Raw genomic sequence first — 24,183 nt, forward strand, 5'->3', positions numbered from 1 at the left:
ATTGATTTCAATGTGTTCCGCGCGGAAAACGGAACCTATTGAAGTCAATGGGAGTCTTTATTCGCTGATTCTGCCACGAGTTATCATGGCAGAATCAGCGCCACTTTACTCCGTGTGAATGCCCCCCTATTGGAGTATGTGTATAGGCAGGTGAGAGGTAGGGGAATTAGATGTATGGCTGTGGTGTACAAGGGACACTAGCTTCACACCTGCGCCGCACATTTTGTCCCTTTTTCTGTTCTTCAATAGTTGTGAGGTATGCTATAGCAGGGATGGAAGAGTAAAGCTGCCTGCTCACTCAGAGGTTACAGCTTGTAGACTTAGGCTTCACACTACTCTGCAAATGAAAATCACTGTGACAGTAAAGCAAACATTTGGCTGTCACTGGCAGGAGGCGGAAGTCCAGAACACCGGCAACATGGAGGCGACAAATCAGGAGCGGATGACGGCCCTTCTCTAGCACGCACCGGATTGGTCGGGCGAGTGAGAACCGTAACGTGCCATGTCTTTACCTTCCATTGGCCGAGCGATCCCGGAAGCACCAGCAGGAATACGCTGATTGGCTGACATTGCGCTGCTGGCGCCGACGTTGTGCTGTGTGATTTGCTGTAGCCGGTTGAATGCATGGTGTATAGGAAATCGTGAGCTGTGTGTGGAGCGCTGGGTGAAGGGACCTGTGGCAACGGCAGAAGTGACAACCTGAATCCGGAGGGGTCTCCACATACGGAACCATGAGGATCGGCCCTTTATCGCTGCACAGTGTGTGCCTGCTGCTGGTCTATGTGCTGGGGATGGTCGCTGCCGGGTAAGTGCGCTGTGACTGGGAACTAGTGCTATGTACACGTCTTCTTCTTACGGCGGCTTCCTGTGTGACAGGGCGATGTAGCTGCTGATATTACTACTGTATAGTGGACCTATATAAGTCCATACAATGCAATTGTTGGCTGGTGGTCTCAGTTGTATCTGACCTGGGCTAGATGGGGGTATTATTCGCCTACACACCTGTATCAGCTATCCTTAACCATATCAGGTGAGTGTGGTGTACACTGCTGCATTGTGTAAAATCCCTCACAAATCAGAATTTGTTACCTGCCATAGACTTTAGCGCAGAGTCGCTCCATGATAATGGGATACATGGACTAGACTGCTCCTCTCTATATGTTGTAGGGGTCCCTGCGGTCAGTCCCTCCCTAGTTTGAACTAAGAGATATGCCATAAAACGTTTTTGTTGAGAAAATACATCTAAGCATCCTACGGGACGAAAACGTCGCGATTTGCCCGTGGTGGAATTGCTGGGGGGAAAATTGCAACATTTAACAGTACAGGTAAAGTGGATGGGAATCTAGTGAATCCCATGCCCACTTTGCGGTAAAAACCACCGTGTGGACACGCTACGATTTCCAAAATCTGCGCGGTTTTGGAAATCACAGCATGTCAATTATGACTACGGAAATGCTGTCAGTTTCCCCATAGGTATAATTGTAACAGAAAGTCCACGGAGAAAAACTCTGCGAACTTTCTGTTTAAAGCGCTGCGGGAAGAGCCACCATGTGTTCCTGCCACAGTTTTTTCCCACAGCGCTCTTTTGCTGTGGAATGTCTCGTGGAGTCTTAGCTTAAAAGGGTTTTGTAAGACTTGTGATCTATTCAGAATAGGCTGTCGTCATCATCAGATTGGTGGCCCCCTGCCATAGTCCCACTGTGCGAGTGCTTCATTGTAGACTAGGAACAGCACTTGTGGCATTGCCTGGTGTTGCAGCACAATCCTATTCCGCTGTATGGGACTGAGAAAAGGCAAAGGTTACAGATCTGATGTAATGACCACAGTGCTTACCAAAGGGGCACAGCCGCTTCAGCAGTGAGCCGAACCCTCACTGATCTAATATTGGTGACATTGTAAGGATAGACTATCCAGGTTGTTAAAGGGATCCTATCATTCAAACGTATTTTTTAATGACTAACATGTTAGAATAGCCTTAAGAAAGACTATTCTTATCCTAACTTTTGTTGTCTTCTCCGCGCTGCCGTTCGCCCGAAATCCCGTTTTTTGTCGGTATGCAAATTAGTTCTCAAACAGAATTACAGGAGCGTACTGCGCCTGCTCGCGTAAGTGGCCACAAAAAAATGGCCGCCCGCATGTGAAGTTGGCCGCGACCCACTGGCAGAGCCGACTTGCGCATGCGCTGAATTTTGACTTACCGCGCGCCGGAAGAAGAAGAAGATGATGAAGAGGCTGTTGCTGACGAATATGGAGGCGGTACTGGATAGAGTTCTCTTGCAGCATTGTTGCTCCCCCAGTGCTGCGAGAGAACTCATTTGCATACTGACAAAAAACAGTATTTCGGGCGAACAGCGGCACGGAGAAGACAATGAAAGGTAGGAGAAGAATTAGCCATTCTTAAGGCTATTCCGACGTGTTAATGATAGAGAAAGAAAAAAAAAAAAAGCGTTTGTATTGTAGGATCCCTTTAAGGCCATGAAGTATATGCTATAACTAGCAGGTGATCAGTTGAATGAAGGACCTTGTGTTCTAGTAACCTACAATGTCCTCCCCCAGTTGGCTACACTTACTGCCAATATTTTACTCGTCAGCAAGTGTAGTTAATATTTACGTCAGCTGTTTGTTCACCATTTGGCCCATTCCCACCTAAATGAGAACAGAGCACAAGCAGAATGTTACAGCCTCATTGTGCAAGCATAGTGTAGCATTGTAAAGGGAAACCTCTACAGTAATGTGTACGTCACCTATATATGCAGGTGAAATGTCATTCATGTGTTAAATGCTGCTCCGTGCACAGAAGGTAATTGACAGGAACACAGTCAGGGGAGAGCTAAACCCTTTCCAGGTTAGGGGAAAAATGTCACTTGGTGACATTGCAACAAAGGGTCTGAGGCCAGTTTCACTTAGCTGTAAGTCTAGGGCTACACAGTGTTTTTGGCCATGACTCCCATCGTACAACCAAAGGTTGCCAGGCTGTCCTGTGACTCCTTTACTTGTGTTACAGAATGGAGTACATTGCAACCCCGAGGTTGATGTGACTGCAACTTCAAACCAAATATTGCTCAGCTCTTTTGTGACTTGAAATCACAGTCATGGCATTCTTGGGGTTGCACTGTGACATTCCTACAGATTAGTGAAGAAGTGGCAGGGCAACCCAGCAATGTTTGGTGGGGCGATGGCAGTTATGACCAAAATTATTGTGTAACCCTTGCCAATTACAGCAATAGTTTAGCAACTATACAAGAATGCATTCAGATGGCCATAGACCAGGGGTGGGCAATTAATTTTCCCATGGGGCCGCATAATAAATTGAAACTATACTAGAGGGCAGCGCCGTGGCAAATTTAGCTCCACCCACTTCTACATTGACTCCGCCCATTCCCAATCATCTTTCCATGTGCCCCCACAAAGTATAATCCTCCTACAGTCACCTGTACATTATATGTCCCCACATTATAATGTTCCCTTCCAACTGCCCCACAGTATTAAGTCCCTCTGTTGGTGTCCCAGTTTAAACTGGTGGAAACTAGAAGAGGACACAAAACTGGAGCAGCTGGAGGGGGACATTAAAATCAGGCAGTTGGAAGCAGACATTAAACCGTAGCGGTAGCTGAAGGGTGACATTAAACTGGGGGAAACTAGAGGCAGACAGGTCCCCCTCCAGCTACCTCCACGGTTTAATGCCCCCTCCAGTTGTCCCCAGTTTAATGTCCCCCCAGTTTAAGTGCCCCCTTCATCTACTCCTAGTTTTGTGTTCCCCCCCCTCCATCTCTCCCCCAGTTTCATGTCCCCCCCCCCCTCCATTTGCCATCTCTGCCCCAGTATAACATTCCCCTTCCATCTCTGCCCTTAGGTTACTGAGACACACACATACCGATACAGACAGACACATATAGACACACACACATTCTCCACCCTGCATCTCACAATCTCCACCCTGCATCTCACATTCCCCTCTCAGTACCTTAGGACACACCACACATCTCCATCTTCTTGCACTGTCCTGCCGGCACTAAGACACACCTCTCTAGTCAAGCTATGCAGGCCGGACTGAATCAGTCAGAGGGCCGGATATTGCCCGCGGGCCGTGCTTTGCCCAGGTCTGCCATAGACCCTACTGATGATTTGAATTATCAGCATCTAAGTATCTGCAGTGCTGTAAGTTCTAGTCATTAGAACTGTGGTCAGAAGGGGATTTGCTGCTATAATATGGCATTACTGCCGTCTGAATGTCACCTTATAGCTACGATCCTCATATTACTTGCATTTCTGCAGAACAGAACTTGAATCTTCGTAGTTTTAGTATTATAGCCATAAACTCTCACTACATATGTATATGTATGTATACATAAGTATATGTGAAACTGACCCAACCAATAAGGTATCTAGGCATCTTGGGACTAGTTCATACAGAGTTTTTTGGCAGCGGATTTTGACACGGAATTCGCCTCAAAATCCACTGCCAAAAACGGCTCCCATTGACTCATTTCTTTTTTCCGCTACCTAGTAGCGGATAAAAGAAGCGACATGCCCCTTCTTCCCGTGGATTCCGTGGTGCGAGACTCCCTTCCGATTAGGCCCATTCCTTCGGGCCTAATCTGGAGCAGAAAGCCACGACGGGATACTGGTGCACTGCATCGGCATTTTGTCGCAGCTAGCTGTGCGGTATGTTCACACGAGGAATCCATTTTCCGCCAAGTGAACATAGCCTTAAAGTAGTTTTCTGTATGTGCTTTTATGTCCCTTGCTTGCAAGTTGTTGCTAATCTTTCCATGGTCAGTCATTAATTTAGTTGGGTACTATGTAATTCTAGACTGTCCCTGCATATATATGGAACTCCCAGGTTAACAACTGGTCATTAGCATGAAGAGAACTTGTTACCAGGAAAATATAGGGCAAACTGCAGGCAGCAGGTTATAGATCAGGAGAGCAGATTGATATATAGTTTTGTGGGAAAAGATTCAGTATAACCTGTCACTTGTTTATTAATATCTTTGTTCTTTCTATGTATAGTAAGAGCAATTGAGTCCAGTGGGTGATCCCAACAGTCATTGATCGTTCTCTCTGTATACACATAGAGAGGAGGCTGTCAGTCACTAATAGGATCGCCCACTGGACTCAATTACTTCTAAGCTTAGAAAGAACAGAGAAATAGATAAATGTTATACTGAATATTTGCTCACACAGCTATATATCAATCTGCTCAAATCCTTCTGTCCTATAACATGCTGCCAGCAGATTAGACTGCATGTTCATGGTAACAGGCTCATAATGAGTTAGTATACTGCCGGGGAATTATAGATAAATAGTTAAGAAATTACAAGAATTTTTCATTGCTTTTTATTTTGCTTGTAGTAACATTTAATTTTCTTATTTTAGACGTGATTTCTATAAAATCCTAGGGGTGTCACACGACGCTACTGTGAAGGAAATAAAAAAGGCCTATAGAAAACTAGCATTGCAGTTGCATCCAGACCGAAATCCAGATGATCCACAAGCACAAGACAAATTTCAAGATTTAGGTGCTGCTTATGAGGTTAGTGACAAGATGATAAAACATTAAACTGTGATCTAGTCCTTTGGCAGGGAAAGCTTCCCTATGGATTGGTACCCAGTGAATTGAAACTGAACATTGTTACATACGACTTATTAGAGATGAGCGAGTATACTCGATCGAATACCTCGGACGCATAGCTCCCGGTGCAAAAACACTTCCGGGGCATCTAATTTTTACTGCCCCTCCCACCTTCCCTGCCGCCGGGAGCTATGCAGCTGAGGTATTCGATTGAGTATATTCACTCATCTCTACTTGTTATCACAGGCTGTGGTTGGCAAGACAGTTCACTTAAAAAGATGATCCATTAGAAATTCGGAATGACACCTTATTGATGCTTTGTAATGGCACACTCTGAATGTTATAGTAAAAGGGTTCTGCAGGACTTCAAAAACATGACTACTTTCTTCTTCTCAGAAAGTGACATCATGTCTGTTGGTCACGTGGCAGTGGCACATCTCCATCCAATTAAAATGAATGGGACTGAGATTCAGCATGGCCATGTGACCAATAGACTTGTCATCTCTTGAGAAGAAGAAAGCAGCTATGTGTTCAAAGTCCAGTACAACCACTTTATGTTGTGTTTCTAGATTCCTTCCTCAGTTCATGCATCCAGTTGTATTGCATTTTAAAGGGACTCTATCAATGGCATATATTTGCATAGCCTTTAGAAAGGCTATTCCAGACATACCTTTTGTTTCGTAATCCTCTCAGCCATTTTTGAATTAGCCCCCTTTTATTGATATGCTACTTAACCAGCACGGAACACCTGAAGTTCACTGAGCACTGTGTGCTATGTGTAAACGGGGAGGTGAGAGCAGGGAAGGCTACTGCTCATGACTCTTCAGCCTTCCCTGCTCTCACCTCCCCCTATTTACACATAGTGCTCAGTGAATTTCCAGTGCTCCGTGCTGGTTAATTAGCATATCAATAAAAGTGGGCTAATTCAAAAATGGCTGAGAGGATTACGAAACAAAAGGTATGTCTGGAATAGCCTTTCTAAAGGATGTGCAAATATATGCTTAGCTAAAAAATCACTATAGCCAATGATAGAATCCCTTTAACAATTATGGTAAAATAATTTTTTTTTTTTCTTTTTTTAAAGGTCCTTTCTGATGAAGAAAAAAGAAAACAGTATGATGCCTATGGTGAAGAAGGACTTAAAGAAGGCCATCAAAGTTCTCATGGTGATATATTCTCACAGTAAGTAGTTATAGTCAAGTAATTTTTTTTTTTCATTTACTAACATTTTGTATTCTTTGATGTCATTTTTTTTTTTTAAACTGTAATTTTTATTGAAATTTTTGAATAAAGGAACAGGAAAAACAAAAAGGGAGAGGCGGATAGCCAATCCCCACAATGTACAAAGAATCAAAAAAGAAATCAAACAGCTCAAAAAGAAATAATCAAGAAAAAACAAGGGAGGGAGACAGCCCTTTGATGTCATTCTATGAACTAAATGGCACAAATGTTTTTATTTTCTGCTTTTGAGGCTATTACACCACCTCTGACTCTCTCTATAACTAAGCCACCCTATTTATGTTATCAGATACACTTTAACAGCATGCTAATGCTAGTAGATACAAAGCATGTAAAACAGTAAGCAACATTACAGGGAGTCTGTCAGTTCCAAAATATCCCCCAAAGCCAAATATATTGCAGTTTAGAAGTCTTTAAAGGGGTTTTCCTACAAAGCAGGATAAGGGAACAGCTTGCAGATCAGTGGGGGGGTCTGACTGCTCAGACCTCACTGATCAGGAGAATAGGGGACTTTCATTTCCCGTTGCGACAGGAGCGGTGGTTGGGTAGCGTGTGCACTGCTCCATTTATTTCAGTGAGTGCACATGAGATAGCCGAAACACTTTACTTGGATAGGGAACACCTTGCTTTCGTGAGCAAACCCCTATCATAGGAACAGAACTGTGCCCTTGTATCCACAAGCTGATAAAGCGATGCAGAGATAAAGCATCTTTTTTATGGATGGCTATGTGCAGACAACAGTGATGCAGGTAGAAGATGAAATTATTATTCACATCCAAAGGTGCCACACTGGCTGGCGATTCCTGAAGAGGGCCGAAACAGTGTCTGTTTGTTAGCAAATCAGATTGTCCCTGGTGAACTTACAGACTGAGTTGCATATGTATAAAGATGATCTCTGCATTGCTTTATTGTAGATACCATATGAGAAACTCCGAGCTATAGTATACAAAACTCATTGGTGTAAATTCTTTCAATCATTTTGTTTTATTGATTTATTTGCAAAAAGAATTCCCAGGTGTTAAATGTTTATTTTTCATCTTCTCAGTTTCTTTGGAGATTTTGGTTTCATGTTTGGCGGCAATCCACGTCAGCAAGACAGAAATGTTCCACGTGGCAGCGACATAATAATCGATCTGGAAGTGACATTGGAGGAAGTTTATTCTGGAAATTTTGTAGAGGTAAATTCCCCCCCCCCCCCCCCTTTTTTTTTTTTTTTTATAAAGGGTGTTAGTGCTATTAATGGGTTAAAAGCACATCCATATACTTTTAGCAGTGATTTCTAGGGGTCTGTGGGAGCTCCTGGAATCTTCTGCATTTGTTTATGTGGTGTTAGCTCTTCTCATATCCATGGGGTGATTTATTTACTTTATTTATTTATTTACTTATTTTTTAATAGAAGTAAATTAGAAGTTAGGTGGGGGAGGAGGTTTAGTTTAGGGGATAACCCCTTTAAAGAAAGGGAGCATCTACTGGCATACACCTGACTGCTTAACTTTATAGGAATGACTGTGTATATGTCAGGAGTAAAGCAAACAACTGTGACAGAAATGCACTTGATATGTTGTCTCTTTTTATGTAAAGTATTCAGTACTTTTCCCCACTCTTTAGGTGGTAAGAAATAAGCCTGTGGCACGACAGGCACCAGGCAAAAGAAAATGTAACTGTCGGCAAGAAATGAGAACGACACAGCTTGGGCCCGGACGTTTTCAAATGACACAGGAAGTTGTTTGTGATGAATGTCCTAATGTCAAGTATGTATGGCCAAATACTGGATTAAGCATCAGTAATGTTATTCAAAATTATAACCTACATCGAAAAATATCTTGCTTCAGCAGTGCCAAAGATAGCTAAGTGAGGGGGTGCTCAGACTTGCGCCCATGTCCTCCTGCCGGGTCTCCATCTTATTCCCCAGAGAAACTTGATATAGGACAGCTTCCCGGCAGTCATTTTTAAAACCTATTCATTGGAATGGGTTTTGAAAGCAAACCGCCGGTCACCTGATGCAGCCTCTGCAGTCCTGCATGTTTGACTTTGTGCCCAGTCAAAAAAATGGTTTCCCCGCAGAGAGGCTGCATATAGACACCGGAGGTTTGCTTTTAAAACCCATTCAAATGAATGAGGTTTTAAAACTGACCACCAGGAAGCCGTCCTCTATCCAGTTTGATGATGGAGACCCAGTGGGCAGACAAGGGCGCAAGTGTGAACGCCCCCTGCAGTGTTTCTTCCATCCTGTCCCTGTTGAAAGCATCACTTGGTGCAATTGGCTTAATCACCGTGTATAAGAAGGTGTAGGTTTCGGCCATATTCACATATTGTTGATTATGTTACAATTTAAGGTTGAATTCCTCAACTGCATCTAGAAAAATCTGCAACAGCGCTCATAGAAGCTAGAAATGCTTTTAAGTTGGGTATTGCATGTGCCTTTGTTCGGTCTAGAAGAAAATCCATGCAGAGTAATGACCGCACCACTGATCTTATAACCTTATTATTGAAGGAGGTTGTGCCTCTTATTAGCCACAACTTCAGAATCCATGGCCTACTGCTAAACTTCATTGTATATGGACTTTTGTACTACTGATGTTTGCATATTGTAATGTTTTTTTTTCTTTTTAATGAAATTACATTGCCTTGGTTTTTCTCTGCACTTTAGACTTGTAAATGAGGAACGAACGCTAGAAGTTGAAATTGAGCCAGGTGTTAGAGATGGTATGGAGTACCCATTCATTGGAGAAGGTGAGCATATTTGTTTTGTGTGTTTTTGTTTGATATGTTTTCCTAATGTTCATTAAAGGGGGCCTTTCACCACCTCATTTAATAGGCACTAATCCACTGATTCTGGAACAGTTGGAATTTTTTCTCTTCCTGGTGTCTGGTATGCTATTTAGGCTGTGTATTGTCAGGAGGCTTCTGATTCTGAGCTCTGACACTGTCCACCTCTGATTGAGGCTCTGAATCACACCCCCTTCTTCCTTCTGTCTGACACGGTCACTTTACACTACAGAGCCCAAGTAGTATATCAGACACCAAAACTAACTGCACTGATTGCTCAGGAACGGTGGGGGCTAGAGAGAAAAATTTTAACTGTGCTGTAATCAGTGGATGCTAGGAACTGGAGTTGGTGGAGATGATGAAAGATTTCCTGTAAACATTTGTGTTCAATCTCTACAATTGTTTTCTCTTCTAGGTGAACCCCATATTGATGGAGAGCCAGGCGACTTACGGTTTCGAATCAAAGTTCTCAAGTAAGGTTTATATTCAACTTTTTCTTTACTGAACAATATTTTTTTTTAAATGTAGATTGTGAGCCCCATATAGGGATCACAATGTACGTTTTTTTTTTCCATTCAAGTATGTTTTTGTAGAATGGGAGAAAATCCACGCAAACACGGGGAGAACATACAAACTCCTTGCAGATGTTGTTCCTGGCGTGGGATTCGAACCCAGGACTCCAGCGCTGCAAGGCTGCAGTGCTAACCACTGAGCCACTGTGTTGCCCCTGTACTGAACAATATTTGGAGTACATTATGTACCTTCCTAGTGAATAATATATAAGATGATCGTGGTGGTGATTCTGTTACTAATAGTTGAAGACCAAATTCTATTTTATACTCACCCGGTACTATTTTACACTACCTGCCTAGTAGTTGTGCCTTTCTTATACATCAGTGTCTGAGAAGAATTCTGCATCTTTGACACTGTAGTTTATAGTTTTGATTTATTTTATCGCAGATTTTTAATTAGGATTTTGACCAAATATTCAATCACAATATTGCTTTAAAAAAGGAGGCACTTTTCCAGTTGGTATAACCTGTGTTAACTACTTAAAGATGCTGGAATTTTTTAGTGGATGACATCACTCTATACTTGTGTAGATGACATGTATTAACCATCACAGTCACAATTCCAGGGTTTTCTTGCTTCAGTTTAAAACTGCTTTATTTAAAATGATTTTGTTTGATTTTTAATAGACATCCTATATTTGAACGAAGAGGGGACGACCTTTACACAAATGTAACAATTTCTTTAGTCGAAGCCCTTATTGGTTTTGAAATGGACATTACACATCTGGATGGCCACAAAGTAAGTTAAAATGCTAATGAATAAAGAATAAAATGCGCCTTTCATGTGGTTTATCAGCGTCGTCTTCAACAGTAGGAAGTTGTTAAGAGTGCAACACAGATTTGTCCCATCAATATTTGAGAAAGGTGTCTAAGCAGTTGAGTTCACATGTTGTCAGTGACCTCACTCTTTGCTCTATACTCAGTTTGGATGTAACCATCGTGCATGGAGCAATATTATTTTATTATTACATTTTCTGTGAACACAATGAAAAACAGCCTTGGAATTATGCACTTATACATTTGAAAAGTGAACACGTTTCGGTTTTTGCGCGGCATCCATAAATGGATATAAAAACAATGCATTCAGTATTTATCTGTGTTATGCTGGAAGACAACAGATAGCACAACTGAGACAGCTGAGCAAAAAAAAAAAAAAAAAATTCCCTTAAGAAACTATAGGGCCTTTTAAGACTGTACCTGGAGCTTTGACTCCCTGGTATTCCTGAATGCTCAAACAACTATGGTGGCATAAATAAAGATAAATATGATAAAGAAAGAGCAGCTGTGCTCTGTGATATATAGATTTAACATTTCAGCATATCTTATCACAGAAGATGATAAAAACCAGTAATAAACTTGCAAATGACATGTCGCAGCTGTGGTTAATGAGCTGATAATAAATCAGATTAACGGAGCTGAACTTAAACATTATATTTACTGCTTGTTTTCTCATTTTATTCTCAGGTTCATATAATGCGAGATAAAATAACAAAACCAGGAGCCAAGCTTTGGAAAAAAGGAGAGGGCCTTCCAAACTTTGACAATAATAACATTAAAGGATCCCTCGTTATTACTTTTGATGTGGAATTTCCAAAGGAACAGCTAACAGAGGAGCAGAAAAATGGTAGGCTGCTGTTAAATTATAGGAAGGCGATTTCTGCTGATTAGATAAGGAAAACTTTTCTCTACTAATGAGAATTTCAGCACGGAAAGCCTTTGCAAAAATCAAGATTAAGTTTCTTCTGAATTAAGAGTATTGGCAATATATATTTTCCCACATTCTCATCACAAACTGTGTGGTATACCTGTCTGGAACATGGCTGCTGATGGATGTGATCAGACTCGGCCATCAGTGGCCTCCAGGTTATACTTGCTGCTTTATCACAGTGTGGACTGGATCAGGTTGACATATGTTAATTTTTTAAAACTATTACTAGATTACTTATTAAGTAATACTTATTGAAAGTTCTGTGTTGATTTCAGAATTTATAGAATGTGTTTATTAGAAGTGGACTAGATTGGATATGAGCATTTTTTTCTTCTCTACTATCCAAGGGAGAATATTTATCATTCCAAGTCCAACACTTTTCTGACTATATTTGTGCCAAAATACATAGTGCACAACATTTACGGCATACTTATGAGCAGTGGGCACCAGAAAGAAAATAAAAATACGACAGACTAGACACTTTCGAAAAATGTGCATTAGAATTGGCGTAGTTTAGAAATGTCTCACTTTACGACACATTTAGGAAACAGACGAGAATGAATATGGTGCAGATTTCCTGCAAAGTAGACCAAGTTTAAAATGTTGTAAAGAATTTACTTTGTGCGCTAAAGATTTCTGTTGTACGCCATCTATTTGTCTCATTAAGTGAGAGATGATTATGTTCTGCTTATGGTATGCCATTATGTCTTGCGCCAAATATTTGTCTCATGGGGAGACAGAATTTTGGAACTTCTAGAAACACTCCATATTTATGCAGGTCTGTATGACAGATTCATAAATGTGTCTGAACTTCTTTATATTTAGTCTTATAATTTTGTGCTTCTTTTTTGTGTTTTAGGTGTGAAGCAACTCTTGAAACATGGATCAGTGCAGAAGGTTTATAATGGACTTCAGGGCTATTAATAATATATGACTTCTAGGCAAGGAAAACTGGTTCTATTTATTCTGGGTTTCTTTTTGTGTTTTTGTTTTTTTAATATAAATAAATGTTCCATTTGATTGGTCTTAATATAGTTTGAAGCATTTTTATACTTAAACCTATGAAGCCTTCAACAGGACGCAGAATTTTGTAAGTGTAATAATGAAAAGGTGTTCTGAAGAATTTATGAAGTACATCATAGTTCACATGCGACTGCTTTCTTTCATAAACAGCACCTCACCTGTCCACAGAACGTGGGAGGTATTGTAACTGAGCCCACTTACTTCAGTGGCACTAAGCTGCAGTACCAGATACAACCAATGGACTGATATGTTTCGGTTTCTGGAAGAAAGTTGTCTTGAATAGCATGACTATTGACTAGGTGCTTTAAATTGAAAATTATCATGACTTGTATTCCTCCAAAGTATTTTGAAATTTTCTTTTTACAACTGTGTACAAACTGTACATGTTTCTTACTGGTTTGGGATGTTTTTTCAATCTTTTAGTCTGTCCTTTGCCTGCTCTGCTGAGTACAGTTGGTAGGAAATCGGAGCACAATAGAGGTCAGATTGCTGTGTTTCTGTGGCCTAACACTAATAGGCTAAAGTAATAAAGTACATAGGCAATTTTCTTGTAAATAAAAAAAAAAATACCAGCTTGGATTTTAAAGGGAATTTGTCTCTTGAAAATAACATATATATATATATATATATATATATATATATATATATATATATCAAGTATTTTTGGTGCAGTTTTTTTTATATGTTCCATGTTATCACTATTTAAAATAATTCTTAAAATTCTTGCAATTCATACTCTGGCCATGTAATATATTGGCACTTCCAGTTTTCTGCAGGTAATTTTAAGCAGCCTCCTTACTTTTTCACACAATGATGATCCCAGCCATTATGTGTATATATGAGACAGAATCCACCAGATACAAGAAGTTATTTCACAGCTTGTCTACTTCCCTCAACAAAATGACCTCTGCCCGGGTCACAGAGAATACCTACAAAACTCTCCCATAGAAGTCAATAGGGTCTGCTTCAGATGGTCCAACTACAGGACCGGATACAGGAAGTCACAAGCTACCGTATATTAGGCTTAGTGCTACGAGTTGGAATTGCAAGATTTTTAGGATTTTTTTGAAATGTAGATAATAACATAGAAATTTTTAAAACAACATCACCAAAAATATGTAATTTCCTTGTGATTTTTTCCCTTTAAGTGTATAGAATTTGGTACATTAGTGATAATCACTAGATTAAGTGTCACAATAGCTTGGTGATCCACCATGAACATTGAGTAGGAGACTACGGCTTCTCTTTGCCAAAACTTTATAATAAAGTATTTAGCATGTAGAAGTGGTACATATTAGGGATTTTTATAAACCCTTAAAGCAAAGAAAGTGATTTGAACAAAATAAATAAAAATTGCATTACCACGCTCAATAATGGTGCATGATCTTTAATTTTTTTTTTTTTTTTACAGTTTTATATTTTCATATGCATTAATAAACAAACATTTTGTTAAAATATGTCAATATAACATAACATACTACATTGTAGTATTTCATAATATAGCAATATATTCAGAAATAGGATTTTCTCAGTTTGTTTTAAGATGGGCACACACTGGAAATTTCAAGGGGACATTTTCTGAATGATCTTTTTATGGTTGGTTTGTCAAGGTTGAAATTTTAGATGATAAAGCTGTAAGTTAAAATGAGGAATTGCTGGTCAATCGCTGCCAAAGGTCGATTGCACATGACTGTGTACTTCCAGCCGGCTGTAAATTAAAGGGATTCTACCACTAAAGCAACATTTTTTCTAATTACCACGTCGAAATAGCCTTAAGAAAGGCTATTCGTTTCTTACCTTTAGACGTGGTCTCTGCAGCGCCGTTCCTTAGAAATACCGGTTTTAACCGGTATGCAAATGAGTTCTCCGCAGCAATGAGGGCGGGCCCCAGCGCTCAAACAGCGATGGGAGCTTCCTCACTGCTGCCCCAGAGCTCACTCCAGCGCCGCCTCCATCTTCAGCTGCAACCCCGCTTCTTCTGTCTTCCGTTTCGGTCCAACTTCCGACACCTGTGCAGTACGCTCCTGTATTGAACTACAAGAGCAAGAGCGGCCATTTTTGGGAGGCCGCTCTTGCTCTTGTAGTTCAATACAGGACCGTACTGCGCAGGCGTCGGAAGTTGGACCGACAGAAGAGTTTGGGTTGCAGCTGAAGATGGAGGCGGCACTAGAGTGAGCTCTCGGGCAGCAGTTGGGACGCTCCCATTGCCGTTTCAGCGCTGGGGCCTGCCCTCATTGCTGCAGAGAACTCATTTGCATACCAGTTAAAACTGGTATTTCTAAGGAACGGCGCCTCACTGTAGTATCCCTACTGAATCTGATCCAGTAACAGGGTTATAAGAATATTACTAGCCAGCTCTCTTGACAACCTATTGTATTCAGTATATACATTTTCAAAGAGCAATTTTTTGATAGGCTATCTCCATGATATGATCGAAAGGGGACAACACCTGGCCGCTGAACTGATCATGTGTACGGAGCTGCTTATGGCGCCTATACAATACACAATATGGGGTCGGAAGCTGAAAGCTCGGTACAGTGTTTTGTGAATACAATACAATACAATACTAGATGGAACTTTTTGGTTCTGGCCCCGTATTGTACTGGAGGGGTTCCACAAGCGACTTCTTACAGATAACTGGTTCAGGGGCCGGATGTAACCCCCTTTTGAGCATAGGCCATAAAAAAAAAACATTAGAGAGATTACATAATAATATGGAACCTCTTTTAATATGAATAAAATTCAGTTTCTGAAAAATTTCTCTTTTTTCAAGCCCAGCAGTATTTTCTTTTCTTTTTCCTCCTTTTAAGTATTTAGTACTGTGTCAACAGATGAGCGGTGTTGCTGCAGAGGAAGTGTTATATGTCTCTCCATTATTTATAGACAAACACAACAGCCCCCAGCTATTGTAAATGCTTATTCTGCATAACACATTAGTTACTGAGGTGGATTAGAATGTGGAAAGAAAACTTATGGCATCTTCCTGGAGTGCCCCCCCCTTTGTATGAAGACTCACTTGCATGAAAATATTGGGGGAGAATTATCAAGATTTTTTTTTTTTTTTACATTAAATTATAAAACCTAGATATTCTCAATCTGCTTCAAAATACAGCACCCTGAATCACCCCAGTGCCACTCTTCGCACCCATGACAGACACTTGATATTGCCAGGGAAATCCATGGTCAGGTAGGGGATATTTAGTATTGCATGACAGGCCACACAACTGAATGGCAGACCTTATATTACATGCTCAGCTCATGTCTGTCAGTTCTATAACGCCCCTAAAACTGCTGGTAGTCTCACAATAAACTGTACAGCTGCTCGTACCTCAAGGCTCCTAGCTGTGTATTCATGGGCCCTGTAAACTGCAGAGCAGTAGTTTTATTGTCCATAGGAAGAAGACCGCTGTCTAAGGAAAGGACGGGAACAACTACTGCAACCTGTCCACAAGTGGCTGCAGAGACAGCAGTCCTAAGGATAAATCATGTGACCACCATCATGTGGCTTTGCAACGTTTACGGAGCCCACTGAAATGTCCGCCGGTGACATTTATAATATTTATTTGTTTTTGAGACTCCACCTTCCAAACCCCATAACTTTTATATTTTTCTGTTCCCAGAGCCATATGAGGGCTTAATGTTTGTGGGACAAATTGTTCTTCATGATGGTACCATTTACTATTCTGTACAGTGTACTGGGAAGCTGGAAAAAAAAAATTCAGAATAGGGTGGATTTGAAGAAAAAGTACATTTGTGCGACTTTCTTAAGGGCTTCGTTTTTAACACTATTCACTCTACAGCCAAAATGACATGTCACCTGTATTCTTTGTTTCAGTACGATTCCAGGGAAATCATTTGATTGCAAGTCCCACAGACTGCAATGCATCTGAGAAAGTGACATTGTTATACTCTGGGGTCTCATCAGATCCCACAGTATAATAGATGGAGACCCAGGATAGGTGTTCAAAATAAAAAATTCATACTCTCCTTCCCTTACTTGTTTTGGACCTCCTTGTTCTGTCCAGTGTCCTGCATGTGATTTCTGCAGCGCTCTTCTGTAGCGTAATAGGCCCAGAGACACTGCTGAGTTCTGTGATTGGACCACCATTAGTCACATGGGGCCATGTCATCACTAATGCCCAATCACAGACCTCAACAAATCTCCATTTGTTCGGTTTCATAAAAAAATGAACATTTTGGAATATTTGGGTTGAGGCTGGCTTGGTACAAACAGGTTTGCCCAATTCTAATAGGGAACATCATGAAGATGACACCAGCTGAGGAGTAAAAACACTCTTTGTGGCCGATTAGCCCCTTAGAAGACAACATTAATAGTGATGGTGGCATCTAAGGGGATTCTTTGCATTCCCACCAGCACCCTCCATCCCCCGAAGCGACTGCAGGGTGCCGTTATGTTGACACCTCAACACAGGAGGCCCAGTGGGTCCCCACTTCCCTCTTCTAGCTATACTCACTCATGTAAGCCTTTTCAAATATTTCAATGTGCTAATGAAGCAATTGTGCCACCTATTAAGTGTGACTGAAAAAAAAGAAAAAAGTTCTAAAGTATGAAAAAAACATAAATTGCCATTTTTACAAAATATACATGCATCTGTAACAACCTATATAGAAAGTTATTTATCCCACCTAGTGAAGACCATAAACTATAATAATAAAAATAAGAACAAAATTGCTGGGTTTTTTTGTCATAATGGGAAAGCCGACAGTGCACTCAATACAGCGCATTGTCGGATTTCTAGCGGTATGTATATAAAACCACAGGTGCCTGAGGACATGAAAGGTCCTCTTTAACACAAGATGGTAGAAAAAAACAATCCCCCTAAAAGCTTCGACGATGGAAAAATAAAAAAAAAGTTAGGGCACTAAAACAAATTGTATTATGCAAAGTAATACAACATAAGAAACCAATATAAACTTGATATTACCCTAATAGTACTGATTACGGTGACGTGTCATTTATATTCCCCAGTGCAACACACAAAATTTAAAACTTAAAAAAAGCAAAAGTGACTTAGTTTTATGCCATCTTGCTACAAAAAGTCAATAAAATTTGATTAATACGCTAAATACTGTATATCCCAAAATGGTGCAATAGAAAAGTACAACTCATTGTCCTCAAATTGCTATGTCAACAATAAAAGGGTTATCTGTTGTTTTTTAACAATTGATGACCTATCTTTAGGGTAGGTCATTAATATTAGATGTAGTTCTGACTCCTGGAGCCTGCAGATCGCCTGTGCAGTTTGGTATTAATCTAATTGTCCAGGGTAAACCATTCTAGAGCACCGCTGCAGCTCGACAAAAGTCTTGGGGTCAGGGGTGAAATGTTGAGATAACAGATGTCTAAGGTCATTGGGAGAATGTAGAGCACTGTTAGGACACATAGGTGACCAGGGAGGAGATGTAGGGAGGTGCGGCACTATGGATGGAGTATTGGGTGAGTGTGATCATTTTATATTGGATTCTGTGGTGGATGGGCAACCAACACATCAACTGAAACAAGGTAGATGTATTTGTGCACTGGTTTTACAGAAAGATGACTTTGGCGACTGCATTCAGAGGGGAGAGTTTAGTAAGAGGAAGAGAAATTGGTAAAGAATTGCAACAGACAAGAGAGAATGAATGTAAGTTTTTTTTTTCCAGGTTTCCACAGTGAGAAAAAAATGCAGCTTCTGGATTTGGTGTAAAATATTAATAAACTTTCCCCAATAAGTTGTATTACATAATATCAGAGGTATCAAAACTGGCTCTGAGGAAACATGGAGTGGTCACCCATAGCAGCCAATCACAGCGCTGCTTTCATTTTCCACAGGGCTGTTGAATACCAAACCGCTCAATGTGATTGGCTCCAGTATCGGGGTTTAGTCTGGTACATTCACAAACAGCCCAAACCCCCTCTGCCCTCTATCCACAGAGATAGCCTGATATGTATAGGCGCTGATATGTATAAGTGCTGTTATGTATAAGTGCTGATATGTACAGGCGCTGATATGTATAAGTGCTGATATGTACAGGCGCTGATATGTACAGGCGCTGATATGTATAAGCGCTGATATGTATAGGCGCTGATATGTATAGGCGCTGCTGTGAGCTCCTCCAGCCAGAGAGAGCGTAGAGGCGCCCACAGTGCCCTGAGCTCAGCACAACTCCCTCCGCTCCTGCTAATGAGGAGGGGCCGAAGGTCGCTCCAATAGGAAAGAACGCGTGCGGATGCAGCACGTACATTCCAGGGTGCACTGCCTGCCTGCCTGCTGTCTGGGCTCTATGAACACGGGCTCATTCTTCTCATCGGCTGGTCTGTAAACAGCAGCTCAACATGTCCGCTGTAGAGCTGGAGAAACTGCGGATGTCAGGGGCCGGGAAGGCTATCGCTGTCCTGACGAGCGGAGGAGATGCACAAGGTCAGTACAAAGCATATTATCCTCTTATGTGGCTGCTACATCAGGAACCAGTGCAAACCAGGTTGTGTCTACAGAGGCCACAGTGGTTCAAAATACTGCAAGATACCGTGCGCAACAGGAATGTGCAAATACACCGGGCGGGGGGAACAGCTAGTAGAGCAGGCGACTACCCCCAGATCTGTAGCCAGATGTCCCCGAGTGATAGTCACAGAGTCCTGACTAACCGAAGTCTAAAATAAAGGTCCCATATGCAACTATACGTGTTTCTGTATACAAGCTTCATTAGGTTCTATTCACACAACCCTGCAGAACACCGCTGTGTGGGCTTTTTTTTTTTTTTACTTTGTAGATGTGAATTTTTTTGCCTAATTTTACTGTGATGTCTATTTATAATGTAGACACACCTTCCTTGTTATAGGGCATCTGTCACATCGATTTGGGACACGAGACCACCTAGAGGTCCCAAATTGACCTCATATGTTCCCTTTTTTTTTTTTTGAGCCAAAGCCAAAAAACGGCTACAAAATTAATAGGAACTATATGGGAAGGACTTCTACTTCTACCTTCTGTTCAATCCACTTTTAGGTTTTGGCGCAAAAAGTAAACCGCAGCAAAATCTGCCACAAAAAAAAAAAGCTGCATTTCCACAATGTGGCGCCTCAGCCGTAATGTTGTGCACATCTGTTAGTTTAGAAGCATTTTTATAAGCTACATGAACTTTGCCCCTTTTTAATACTATCTTAGGATGTGACCGGCTTGTTTTTTTTACTCCGCCCATGGACTGGAGAGCATTTGCTCTTTTTTTGCAACTTTTTTTTTTTTAATAAAAATTGCAAGTTATAAATACAGCGTGAAACGGATCTCCATTTAGACCACGCCCCTTTTCCTGCCAAAAACAAACGTGGCCAGGATCTCGGATCACACAACAGGAATCGTTGCTAAATTCTTGTAGCACTAGCTCTAATTTTTCACAGGTCATGGACAGAGATCTAATCCTCTCATTAGACAGTTGACTGTGTTGGGCACTTTAGCCATAGAGTTTACTTTGTGTCTGATTTTTAATATAAATTAAAAAAAACAATACTACAATGGTTCAGTTTTTTTTTCTTTTGTTTTGTTTTTTTATTTCTAATGTGATGTGATCTTTGTAATGGAGCAACCTCATGTTTGACATCCTTTTTCATAAATTTTTAAAAAGGACCTTTCATGTCCTCATCAATGTGTGGTGATATATACCACTAGAAAGCAGACAGTGCACTGAATTCAACGATGACTTTAGACTGTAAGGCCCGCCCTTCTGACGGTGGGGAGATATCTGTGCCGAAATTAATGGCTCAATATCTCCAACACTGGGGCACATACCAGGAAATCGACAGTGTGCTGAACTCGGGGCCGTGTCAGCTTTCTAGTGGTATATAATACTGCATGTTTATGAGGATACGAAAGGTCTTCTTTAAATAGATACGTAAAACATGATCAGAACATTCACCATTGTTTGTGGGCCGGATATATGGTCTGCACACAAAAATATTATGCAATAACATAGTTTTTCTTTTACAGGAATGAATGCTGCAGTCCGTGCTGTGACTCGCATGGGTATTTATGTTGGAGCTAAAGTCTTCCACATATATGAGGTATTTGATGGTTCCATATACAATGAATCTATATAATTATTTCAGTAACTATAAATATACTCACTTATCTTATACTCGGATGGAAGTACAGCCTGTATAATAGTCCAAAGATACTTTTACAATGCTAGACGCTTCTAGGGCTAAAATATGACTATGGCCCTATTCAGATGACTAAGTATTGTCTGAATTTGCCAGCCATCATGCAAGGCTGAAGGACTAGACTCAGACTTTTCATGGACCCATTGATTTTAATAGGGACAAACCGTGCACACTTCAGTTTTTTTTTTCACACAGATCCTCAGCCCATTTGAAAAAAAAAAAATAAATCATTACCTATTCTGATCCAGAAAAAATGGAACAGAATAGGTAATGCTTTATTTTATTTTTCCTGGATCAGAATAGCACGTCCGGATGCGCCTACCCCAATGTCACTTTTCAAGAATGTGGCAAGGTAGTGCAAAAATTACACCTAGGGGTTCCTCAAGCTAAAAGAAGTGAGTTATCAAAAAGTCATAGGTCATGTGATGTCACATTTATTGGTTATATGGCCTGTTTGCAGCTCAGTCCCATTCACGTAAATGGGGCTGTGCTGCAGTACCAAGCACTGCCACTTTAAAAGGTACAGCTTTCAGACTGTTTCAGAGTGGTAATTGCTGAAAATGCCTCATGTCAACCACCACTGGTCTGATACTGATGATCTTATTCTCCTGGAAATATCCCTTTGAATTACACAAAAAGACCATGAGTGGTGTTTTTTTTTTTTCTTTTTGTATGCGTTCATCCATTTAAAAATAAAATTTAGAAATAATCTAGCTTTAATTCTGTACAACAGCAGGGGTGTCACATCCGGAGCAATTCTATAATACCCCATGGTAAAAGGTCTGAAGCTAGAGTACAGCAATAACAGTCATCTCTTTCTTATACTATCAGAATGCACCAAAACAACCAGAATACTTCAAAACAGCTTGTTTGTCACAGTTAGAGTTCCCCTTTAGCAGAAAAAGTGCATTCATAACACTCAGGCTCCCGGATCTTCAAAGCAACAGTCCTTATCCTTCGGCCATCATGCTGCCTCAGTAGCTGCAGAGACTGTACACTGATCCCAAGAATTCAGATGTCCAGTCTTCTATTTGAGTTGCCACTCTCCATTGGGAAGTCCAGCCAAGTGTACTTATTTGGTTGCTTTTGTCGGATTATTATGTATTAAAACTGCTGCACTGACTGACTAACATGTCTCATGTAGTGTGCCGTCACCTTTCCACCTTTGTGAATCAATGTGTAGAGATTGATGGGGATCACACTGATCATAAGATGTCGTAATTGTCAAAACAAACAAAAATGTCGTAATTGTCAAAACAAAAGACCCCCCCCAAAAAAAAAAAAAAAAAATCCCCTCTTAAGTAATATAAAACTTGAAATCAGTAAGCAGCCTATACTTTTCTACATGCCCCTGCTTCTTTGAGGTAAATAAATTAAATTCCAGCAGGCCTAGTTATGGACGATTTTACGGTTTTCCACAGCAAAGAATATTGATTGGTTATACTGTATATATACAATATAGCTGGCAGAGGTAACTGAAGACAGCACATGGTTTACAATAAAAGACATTTAAGACTGTTATTGCTAAAACATTGAAGACTGAGGCATCTGCAGTTTTGTTACATAATGTAGCAGGAAGTGGTTTATTTTGCAACACTAAATTTTATTTTTAAAATCCCAAATTATCAAGGTGGCTCAGCATGTGACTTAACAGACAGTGATATGTACAAATACAAGGATAGGGCATGTTAGGTTTCAAGATGGTCACTTTGTCCAGTTTCCTTTTAAAATTAAATGGTTGATGTTTTCATTGGCATTGTTTAAGTAAGTTTATATTTTCATCCTAGGGTTATGAAGGTTTGGTTGAAGGTGGCGATTGTATCAAACAAGCAAGTTGGCTAAGTGTGTCAAACATAATTCAGTTGGTAAGTTCAGTAAAACTGAGTACGAGAATTTGCACATTTCAGCTTGCATGTGGTACTATTAAATCAATCTATCTATCTATCTATCTATCTATCTATCTATCTATCTATCTATCTATCTATCTATCTATCTATATCGGGCACATTGATGCTTTTCTAGTACACTACTAAATGACTTACTCAGACACAACATCATGTATCAAAGTCTTTTTGGCACATGTATATTGTGTCCTGTAGAGAATCCTGTTTCTAGTACCTAAGGTCTCTGTCTGTTTCCTTCTTCTCTAGAACCTGCCATTCATCTCAATGTTTAACACTTTAAGTTATTAACTGAAAATTAAAAATTCACATGAGCCGATCAGGTTTTGCTCACCTTTTGATCTAGAATATGTGTTTAGTGCTCCTTTTTGTTTCTTTTGTAGGGTGGCACTATCATTGGCAGCGCCCGGTGTAAGGCTTTTACGACACATGAAGGACGTTTGTCTGCAGCCTTTAATCTTGTCCAGCATGGTATAACAAACTTGTGTGTCATTGGTGGTGATGGAAGTTTAACTGGGGCAAATATATTTCGGAAGGAGTGGGGAGGTCTGCTTGAAGAGTTGGTTAAAGAAGGTAATTACATGTTTTTAGAAGTATAACTTGTCAAGACTTTTTTGCCTTTTCGGAGCAGAACAACAAAAATGACATTAGTGCTGTATCCATCACACTTTGGAAACCAATAGTGTCTAATAGACCACATTTACTGTAACTGGGTGCTTTGTTTTTCTGTCACGCTGCCTTATTTTCTATGCCATTTGTGATGGAGTTCCTAAATGAAGCCTCCAGTAGAGAGATATACACAGCTTTACACTGGCAGCAAAGTTTATGTGATAAAGAAGAATAATGGATGAAATAAGTAAGCAGACCGGTCTAGACTCTAGCAGCACTGATGTCATAGGCCTGTTGTGAAAGCTGGATAATCCTTCTCATAATAGTCCTGATTTTAATGTCTGTTGTGTAATCTGTATCTGAGATTTCACATGGACCCAGTAAAGTTAATGGGATCATATATGCTTTTTTTTTTTTTTTTTTTTTCCCTTCTCACGGATCCTAAATCATGTCCCATTCTGATACACCATGGAAGATACAAAAAAAAGTTACTGTATATACTCGAGTATAAGCCGAGGCCCCTAATTTTACCACAAAAAACTGGGAAAACTTATTGACTCGCGTATAAGCCTAGGGGGGAAATGCAGCAGCTACTGGAAAATTTTAAAAATCAAAATGGTCGGAGTTTTTGG

General features: G+C 40.5%; 2 protein-coding genes across 3 annotated transcripts in view; both read left to right on the forward strand.

Moving 5' to 3' along the window:
• Nucleotides 1–594: 594 nt before the first annotated feature.
• DNAJB11 (DnaJ heat shock protein family (Hsp40) member B11) lies at nucleotides 595–12,893 on the forward strand. The gene is made up of 10 exons (XM_075285165.1): nucleotides 595–805; nucleotides 5,380–5,536; nucleotides 6,660–6,757; nucleotides 7,860–7,992; nucleotides 8,423–8,565; nucleotides 9,465–9,547; nucleotides 9,999–10,056; nucleotides 10,783–10,894; nucleotides 11,620–11,779; nucleotides 12,723–12,893. The coding sequence occupies exons 1-10, from the start codon at nucleotides 732–734 to the stop codon at nucleotides 12,785–12,787; spliced, it is 1,083 nt and encodes a 360-aa protein (XP_075141266.1). The 5' UTR covers nucleotides 595–731; the 3' UTR covers nucleotides 12,788–12,893.
• Nucleotides 12,894–19,064: 6,171 nt separating this feature from the next.
• The window catches only part of PFKL (phosphofructokinase, liver type), a 62,578-nt gene continuing 57,459 nt past the window's right edge, over nucleotides 19,065–24,183 (forward strand). For both annotated transcript variants that reach the window (XM_075285130.1, XM_075285131.1), the window contains exons 1-4: nucleotides 19,065–19,308; nucleotides 20,869–20,942; nucleotides 22,829–22,906; nucleotides 23,326–23,515. In XM_075285130.1, the coding sequence (XP_075141231.1) occupies nucleotides 19,224–19,308; nucleotides 20,869–20,942; nucleotides 22,829–22,906; nucleotides 23,326–23,515 (427 nt within the window). In that variant the 5' untranslated portion in view covers nucleotides 19,065–19,223. The remainder of the gene's footprint in view (nucleotides 19,309–20,868; nucleotides 20,943–22,828; nucleotides 22,907–23,325; nucleotides 23,516–24,183) is intronic.

Source organism: Leptodactylus fuscus, chromosome 8 (assembly GCF_031893055.1).
Source record: "Leptodactylus fuscus isolate aLepFus1 chromosome 8, aLepFus1.hap2, whole genome shotgun sequence".
NCBI classification, from domain to species: Eukaryota; Metazoa; Chordata; class Amphibia; order Anura; family Leptodactylidae; genus Leptodactylus; species Leptodactylus fuscus.

Coding starts and splice junctions, on each gene's coding strand:
- DNAJB11 (XM_075285165.1), top strand. CDS start 732: ATGAGGATCGGCCCTTTATCGCTGCACAGTGTGTGCCTGCTGCTGGTC. Junction 7,993..8,422: donor ATTCTGGAAATTTTGTAGAG/GTAAATTCCCCC, acceptor CCCACTCTTTAG/GTGGTAAGAAATAAGCCTGT. Junction 10,895..11,619: donor CACATCTGGATGGCCACAAA/GTAAGTTAAAAT, acceptor TTTTATTCTCAG/GTTCATATAATGCGAGATAA.